General features: G+C 33.1%; 1 protein-coding gene across 1 annotated transcript in view; it reads left to right on the top strand.

Moving 5' to 3' along the window:
* LOC106465579 (metabotropic glutamate receptor 8-like) overlaps positions 1-9,329 on the top strand; it is a 65,015-nt gene that overhangs the window by 46,184 nt on the left and 9,502 nt on the right. The window contains exon 4 of the mRNA XM_022393507.1: positions 1,107-1,277. Within this exon, the coding sequence (XP_022249215.1) occupies positions 1,107-1,277 (171 nt within the window). The remainder of the gene's footprint in view (positions 1-1,106; positions 1,278-9,329) is intronic.

The raw sequence follows: 9,329 nt of genomic DNA, 5'->3' as shown, positions 1-9,329 counted from the left end.
TTTTAAAGGAACCCTTTTTGTGTCTATCTCAGTCATACAGAACACTCCTTGCTACTGCCTACATCATAATAATTGGTGGTGTCCTTTTTAAAGGAACCCTTTTTGTGTCTATCTCAGTCATACAGAACACTCCTTGCTACTGCCTACATCATAATAACTGGTGGTGTCCTTTTTAAAGGAACCCTTTTTGTGTCTATCTCAGTCATACAGAACACTCCTTGCTACTGCCTACATCATAATAACTGGTGGTGTCCTTTTTAAAGGAACCCTTTTTGTGTCTATCTCAGTCATACAGAACACTCCTAGCTGCTGCCTACATCATAATAACTGGTGGTGTTCTTTTTACAGGAACCCTTTTTGTGTCTATCTCAGTCATACAGAACACTCCTTGCTACTGTCTCCGTGGTATTTTTTTCTCTCCAGAAAACCTTCTTTTGGCTATCTTTGTCATATAGAACTCTCCTTGCTACTGTCTCCATCGAACTTATCTGTGGTATTCCTTTTTGCCGAAACACTTTTTGTAGCTATTTCTATCATTAAAAACATTCCTTGCTACTCTCTCCATCATACGTATCTGTGGTGTTTCTTAGTTCCTCGTCAATCATAACATGACAATGTTGTATGCAATATTAAATATGTATATGTTTAACCAATTTCTGATGAAACCTCGAAGCTCAGCCCTAGGTTATTCATAACGGGTGCTATCCCCAAATGGCCTAGAAATATGGGCTACATTCAAAGATCGATCACGCCCTTTTAGATTTCTCACACAAATTAGTGAAAAAAAAAACACATCAGCCAATGATGTACATAAGAATATATTGTTATGAGTACTGAGAACTCAATTAGCGACATTACTGGGGACTAACTACAGAGTAGGTCGCGTGGAAGTGTGACATATTAAATCTACTTCAGTGAGTAAGCTGAATTCATGTCCTTGTAGGAGGGTACTGAAAGTGGACATAATCCATATAAATTGGCAGAAATAAAACAAGTGGAGTTTAATAGATACTAGCAACATTAACAGAGGAATAAAGAGTAATGTGATCTTAACTAATGTACTTTAGTCAAACAACTCACCATAAAATTCCATGATTGTATTTCAGGTGAGTTTCTTCTCCACTAGTCCGGAACTCAGCAACAAGCAACGTTTCGAGTATTTTCTGAGGACTGTGCCTTCTGACACCAACAAGGCTCAAGCTATGGTGGAAATTATTAAACAACTATCCTGGACATACATCTCTATTTTATATGAAGAATCAACTTACGGAATCAAAGTAAGAACCGAGTGAGAAAAACTATAATGAATCAAGGTCATTTGATTTCAATAACATTATACTAACACTATAGTAGTGGCTTAATATATATATATATATAAATATATATATTTCATATTTTCATCTTGACCTTTAAGTCTGTTTTTGCGATTTATCCTGCATTTCCCTTTTAAGTGATCGAAAGGCCTTACTGAAAGTGCCTCATAGAGCAAGGGAATGAAACAAAAACACGTTTGAAGTAAACTCCAGGTAACTTAAAAATACCAACAACAACAACAAAAGCGTAACAGTTTCGATGCTAATGAATGGTTTTACTACCTTTGTTTCAATTATAGCTTTAAAAGTCATAATCCATCTCCACTGAAGGCTTAGAACTCTGAATGCAATAAAACTACTTTTGGAAACTATTGAATATAACAGTGTGTATATGTTTGTCACTTTGTGAGAAAGACAGCTAAACTTAATAGAACAGTGTGCGTTTGTCATTCTGTGTGAGGGCTAATTAAAGCTTGCTAGAATTCATTGAACAGTGGGCGATTGTCATTTTGTGTGAGGGCTGATTAAAGCTTGCTAGAATTCACTGAACAGTGTGAGTTTGTCATTTTGTGTGAAAGTTAATGAAACCAAATAAACTTACAACCAAAAATATCGTTAACAGTGAGGGTACCTTACAAATCACACAATGCATTCTAATCTTTAAAAGTAGTAGCATTAAAAGGAATACGCAGTTAGCTATACTGATAGTCAGGCTGATTTTCAGCTTCGCTTTAAATATATAGCTTACTCTGATTGGAATTTATTATTATTATTAATAAAACAATGTGTATGAGATTTTGTTTGAAGTCTAAATAAACCACAGAAACTTAATAATACAGTGTATGTGTATGTCATTTTATGTGGAGGCCAACTAAAGCCAGCTAAACGTAATATTACAGCCTGTGTTTGTTATTTTGTGTAAAGGCCAAAGAAAATTAGCTAAAATTAGTAAAATAACATGTATGTGTTGCTTTGTTTAACAGATAACGATTAGCTTAAGGTACTGAGATCATGCTCGAGTGCTTTAGTTAGCCTACACACAAAATAGCACGCTCTGCTGTAATTAGTTTGGCTAGGTTTCGTTACCCTTCACATAAAATAATAAACACACATACTGTTGAATTAAGTTTAGCTAGCTCCAGTTAGCCTTCACACAAAATAACACAAACACTGTGTTATTAAGCTTAGCTAGTTTTAGTTAGCCTTTACATAAAATGACACACACACACACGTTGTTTTTTTTTTTTGAAGTTAAGCTAGCTTTAATTAGCCTTCGCACAAAATGGCACATATACTGTTTTATTATCTTAGTAGTTATGATTATCCTTCACACAAAATTACAAACACATACTGTTATATTAAGATTAGCTAGCTTTAGCTAGTCTTCACACAAAATAACATGCACACACTGTTTTATTAAGCTTACTTGCTAATTATAAGTATTTTTTATTAGCTACAAATTTTACAGCAAGGAAAAAATATATCTTTAAACAGGTACGACGTTACGATTACTAGTGCGATCATTCACAAGTGAACAGGTATTAACGGTAAAGAAGGTTTTCGTACTTAAATCAATATTCAACAATATATATGAACTAGAGAACCGATAGTGATTACTTATACATGTGCATATCAATTTGCATGCATCGACATGTTATTTATTTGTAGTTAAAAATAAAAAAATGAAGATGATGAATTTGAATATGTGGAAGACGATCAAAAACATAAGATAGTCGTGCCTGGGTACTTGTTGGTTGTGGGATTGTTTAATCTTATAAGTATGGCTTCCCTGTTAAATTCAAGTTCATATTTCAGTATGGTAACATTCTATTAGAAAGAAAAAGTATTTTATATATATTCATAGGTAGGGTTTCATGTTTGAATTACGTCACCTGTATGAAAGGCTGTGCTGTTGCTATACTGCATTTTGTAAATGTTCCTGACAGAGTAGGTCCGTCATATAAGTTTTTTAACATGTGTTTAATTTTCATTCCAAGGGTGAAAACTAATGTCGTCCTTGTGTTAAACTTATATTTACTTGTTGTTCTTTTCCAAATATCCGTTAAAGATATGCTAATATTTATTATATACGATATGTATATATATATATTATATTTTCCGTACTCTAAAAGCTGGAATTTGTAAAAAAAATACTTATGATCAATAAGTAAATTAACAAAACTATTCTTTGGTTTGTTTGTTTTGAATTTCGTGTAAAACTACACAAGGGTTATCTGCGCTAGCCGTCCCTAATTTAGCAGTGTAAGACTAGATGGAAGGTAGTTAGTCATCACTACCCACCGCCAACTCTTGGGCTACTCTTTTACCAACGAATAGTGGGATTGACCGTTACATTATAACGCCCCCACTGCTGAAAGGGCAGACATGTTTAGTGGGACTGGGATTCAGAGTCAAGCGCCCTAACCACCTGGCCCTTGTTCTTCATTCTTAGCTTCCAACTTTCCTATCATCTTTGTCTTACGTCACTGCGTTTATAGATATAACCCGATTCTTTAATACCGAGAAGTAGCATTTCAGAAAACTCGCCAATACTGCAAGAAGACATCTCAAAAACGTAAGAAAAAGAGAAACATAAATATACATAGCAGTCAGTCCTATCACCATCCACAACCTATACAAAAGTTTTAACTACACAGTCACTCCTATCACCATCCCAACCCTATGCAAATGTTTTAACTATGCAGTCACTTCTGTCTACATCCACAGCCCTAAAGAAAGATCTAAACTATGCAGTCACTCTTATCACCATTCACAGCTCTAAACAAAGGCCTTAACTATGCAGTCACTCCTGTCTCCATCCCAGCATTGCAGGTAAAATCCAGATTTGTAGACTTTTACGGTAACGTAATAATACAATCAAATCACAAATTCAGTCAACATCAACTAATCTCAAGAAGAATCCACGTCTTATTCAACTCGGGACAACAAAAATCTATCTCCGGAAATCTTCAACATTCGAAAAAAACTATAACAAATCAGTGAACAATTTACTAACTAAACAAAAAACAGGTCGGTCCGTTAAATACTTTTTGATGAATTTATTGATAGAAATTCGAAAATACTAAACAACGAGAAGTCTATATAACAAAATTTTACACCAGAAAAACAAATTTCTAAAACTTCTTAGAAACAGCAAAAACGTTGTTAACCAAGGATCCAATTAAGGAAACTCTATTGTGATTCTACCAACCAAATAAATAGTGGGATTGATCGTCACATTATAACGCACCCACGACTGAAAGGGCGAGCATGTTTGGTGAGACGGGGATTTGAACCGTGACCTGCAGATTACGAGTCGAGCTCCCTAACCACCTGGCCATGCCGGACCTTAACAAACAAACAAAAACGAAGGAAGTTTAATCATTAGCATTATTTAAAAGAATGTTATACTTCTAATAAGATTTTGGAAAAGATCAGCGCGTAACTATAACCTCAACATAATGACTAGATTAATTTTCACCCCTTGAATTAAGTGACGGCTCGTTAGTTCGAAGGCCAATTACTACGAAGGCCTGATAGTCCGAATATGTAAATTTCTTTTTGTTGTTTCTTAACATTTAAAATGATCATTCTTATTCCATAGTGCTGTGATAACGTATGCTATACCCTCTACTCATCAAACATGTTCAAAGCTTCCAGTTAATAAAATTATCTTGACATCGAGACCTTTACACTACACTGTCGATTCAAATGTTTCTGTTCTTTGTATTTAAAACGAGAGCAAGCCATCAGGGGCGTCTGGTCCCCCGAACCACCACCAAGATGTACCTTTGAGATTGCATTCATCTATTATGGACCTACGAATTTGTTTAAATGTTCAATTTTGACTTATATTGCGAAAACCAAAAATCTGTGGCTATCGGGCCTTCGGAATACTGAGTTAAAACTAAACACATATAAAAAAAAACACATATAGTGAACCCATCCCACAAGGAAATATTTACAAATTGCAGTGTGACAGTTGCTCAGCTTTTCAAATAGGTGAAACAGGACATAAATTGAACTCAGGTTAAGGGAACACCCAAATTCCCTTTTCCATATACATGAACATATGAGAGAAAAAAACACACTTTTTTTCTAACAGAATGTTGCCAGACTAAAACATGAACCTGACATTAACATAATATAAATCAGAAAAGTCTTTTTAATAAAATTAAACAATCACACAACCAACAAGTACCCAGGCACGACTATCTTATGTTTTTGATCGCTATTTACCCAGATATTCCTAACCTTATCGAAATCTTTCGTACTTCTTCCACATATTTAAATTAATTTTTTATTCAGCTATAAATAAATAATCTATCAATTCATACAGATTGATATGCACATGTGTAAGTAACCAACATCGGTTTTTTATTTTAAATACATTATTATATTGTTGGTTTAAGTACACAAATTTTTACCGCTAGAACTTGTGCACTTACGAATAGTTGCACCAGTGGCCGAAACATCGTACCCGTTTAAAAATATATTTTTCCTTATTGTAAAAGCTGTATCTTGGAAAAATACGTATAATCAGCAAGTAAACTCGAACGAAACTATTTAATAAAACGGTGTGTGTGTGTGTGAGTGTGTGCTTGTGTTATTTTGTGCGAAGGCTAACGAAAGCTAGCTATAGTTAATATAGTAGAGCGTGTTATTTTGCGTAAACACTAACCAAGTTACCTAAAATGCATATAATAGTATGAGTGCGTCATTTTTGGGGAGGGTAATAAAAGCTATCTAAACGTAATCAAACATTAGGTACATGTTTTTCTCATTTTTGGCGTAGATTAAAAGAAAGTTAGCTAAACTTTAAACAACATCGTGTATGTGTTATTTTTGTGTGAATATATTTTAACATTGGGTGTGTTTCATTTTTGTGAGCTTTCCAGTGTCACAGTAGCAAATCAGAAGGCTTATATCGAACCTGGGTTTCGATACCCATTTTGGACACAATACAGATAACTCTATTTGTAGCTTTGAGCTTAACTACTGTAACGAATTTATTATTATATATTTATTTTAATATCAACGTTTGTTTAGATTAAGTTTATATTTAAAAACATGCATAGCTTATAGCTTATAATATTAAATATGTATTGCGAAACTCCCACCTATTCTCCAAAGTTGTAGAAGATTTTCGAGAGTATGAATCAACAATATATGTATATACTTAAACGCTTAAATGTAACTTAGTATTGTTATGTAATCTGAATTTTCTAGAAAACTTTGCCACGCCTATAAATATAACCAATGCGATGCGCCAAAAGAGAGTATCTCTTATTAGTTTGGTATAGTCAGTGTGCTATTACCTTTGGAAGCTATAACTGTGATTGTTATAGCGCTTATCAATCGGAAAACTTCATATATTTGACCAGGAGCATTTACAAAGTTCGAACATTACAAATCATTTAACGTCAGTGGATTCTCATCGGACATTAGTATTGTTACGATAGCGGAAGTCACGTGACGCTGCTGGTGTGCTTGGCGCTGGTAGGGTGCGTGATGAGTTTCTCGAATTATCGGGGAAGTCCGAGTTTGTTCGACTTGCCCTTTTCGTTAGTATATTATCCTGGCAGAGAAAGCCAGTGGGAATGAATGAAGAGAGAGCAGTAGTTACTTTGAGTTCTGTGTAATTTATGATTCTGTTAGTTTCGAGCTAGTGAGCCTTAAAGTGTGTGTTTTGCACTCGTGGAGAGCAAAATTATTGAGATTGTGAGTCGCTGTGATTTATAGCATGTATTATAAAAGTTATTAAGCTTAAAGTGACGAGAAACGTACTGATGGTGGAACTTCTGTGTACTAAAAGTTTGTATCGAGGAAGAACAAACTGGTTTAATCAAGAAAGGACTTGTATCGCTGAAGATCCTCGGTAAGAATTTCTACCGGAAACAAACAAGCAAGCAGATACCTAACAACATAAATAAAGGGAGTGCTTGGTATATAAAATGTATGTTATTATCCAAGGTGGTAAAAAGTTATCTCAATGACGTAAAGTACAGATATGTTTTCTACACACCTCATAAATTGTCTATTTGGTTTCTCGTGATTTTTTATCACAATTTTTTTAACGCTTAGCCAGTTTTTTGCTATTTAAACCGTAACTTTTAAAGAACGTATCTTAACCAGCTGTAACCGTTAGAGGGCGAGGCACACATATTCTGCTGATTTATTGAGTACAGTAATAAATTTAAAGCAACTGGTTAAACTTTCTTTACTTTTAGTCTTCATTTCGGAAAGAAAGAAGGGTATTTAAATTCCTATGAATTTTAACAGCATAGGGCAAACTTAAAACAATATGCAACTGGCTTCAAATATATTTATAACTGGCACAAATCGGGGAATTGGATTTGAGATTGTGCGACAATTAACCGCTTTGATACCGGCGCCAAAAAATATTTTCGCTTCGTGTCGAAAACCCAAAGAAGCAAAGGTAAGTTCAGGAAAAAAGACTATTGTATAGATCACAATAAAAAGTAACTTTTATATCAGTGAAGCTTATTCTGTATAACAAACTAACTAAAAATATATAATATTATAAATTAATACACAATAAAAGTTAAATTTATAATCAATGAACGACTATGGCGAGAATGCTTTACATTTTCAAAGTTATTAAAAATTAAAAGCCTTGTTCAACGACTAGTGATAATACAGTTTATTTCTAGAAGTCGGACTTTCATTTAGTAAGCGTTTTTTCCATTTGAAGTATTTAAAAAAGGTGTAAACCACCTAGTAGTAGTTCCAGTAATATACTGTTGTGAAAAAGAAATTGCACTCAAAAGAAAAAAACCCGTAAAAGTTTATCATTTTACATAATGTTTTTTAGCACTATTATTTTTGGTGCATTTACATGTTATTATTATGGCAGTTAATTAAGTACTAATTAGGCCTTTATATTGGTTGCCCATAAATGGTATAATACCATGTCTTATAATATAAGAGCTCAAGAACATACCCAATCTTATAGCCACTTTTGTTTTCTCATTCATGAACTTTGCTATAAATTATAATTTACAAAGGTTGAAAAAATCTAAACTTAAGCTCAAATTGTATCATCCTTTAATTTTTAAACCATTCTCAAGTAATTCAATCCACAGCATGTCTTTTTTTTTTCTTAACAATTCTGGAACTCCAAGTCTTATCACTTCATTATGTTCATATTGGTTACATTTTTTCTAAAATTTTACAATGCCTGAGCAGATCAGTGCCCAGTATACTTGTTTATAGTTAATAATTTAAGAAATATTATTATTTGTGTACTTAACATTTTCAATAGATAAGCTCAATCATGCAGATATATTTTACTACACAGGAGTTACAAGATGTTAAACATTCTATACCAGATACAACAAAACTACATATAATCCAACTAGGTAAGTGTTTATGTAAAATTCAAGCTGTTAAAAATATCTAATATGGCATTTGATCTTTTTCCTTAATTTAAAAAAATTAGTATATAATACTTAAAAATGAAGCAGTAGTAGTTTATTGCAATATTTTTGGTAATATTTTGTATTTAAGGATTGGAATAAAAACCTTTTATTTATCTAATATAGATAATAATGGTAATAGTAGATTTTTTCTGTGTATTTACAACACAAATTTTTGTAGTTAAAGTTTTCTCTTTGGTCTTGTCTTTGAAGTTATGTATTTTTGGTTGAAGATGTCACTAAAGGTATTGAGATTGAAGAAGCTGTGAAAACCGTGAAAGATGTTGTTAAAGAAGAGGGTTTGAACTTGTTAATCAACAATGCTGGGATTTCAAAAACACTTCCATTTCCACACATTACTCCAGATAATTTAAGAAACCATATTGAAATCAACAGTATTGCTCCTTTAATCTTAACTGAGGTGAGTTTTTTGACATTTTCTTACTTTTACAATGTTAAATAAATTTGCAAAAACCATAAATTGAACTTACAGTAGTTGATATCAAATATGAAATTTGAAAAACCAAGGAAAACTAACAAGTAACCATAATTATTTCTGTTTAAGTACTTGTTTAGT

Source organism: Limulus polyphemus, unplaced genomic scaffold (genome assembly GCF_000517525.1).
Source record: "Limulus polyphemus unplaced genomic scaffold, Limulus_polyphemus-2.1.2 Scaffold1990, whole genome shotgun sequence".
In the NCBI taxonomy this organism is placed as follows: domain Eukaryota; kingdom Metazoa; phylum Arthropoda; class Merostomata; order Xiphosura; family Limulidae; genus Limulus; species Limulus polyphemus.
The sequence above is the reverse complement of the archived record's forward strand: the minus strand, read 5'-3'. Positions and strand labels throughout refer to the sequence as shown.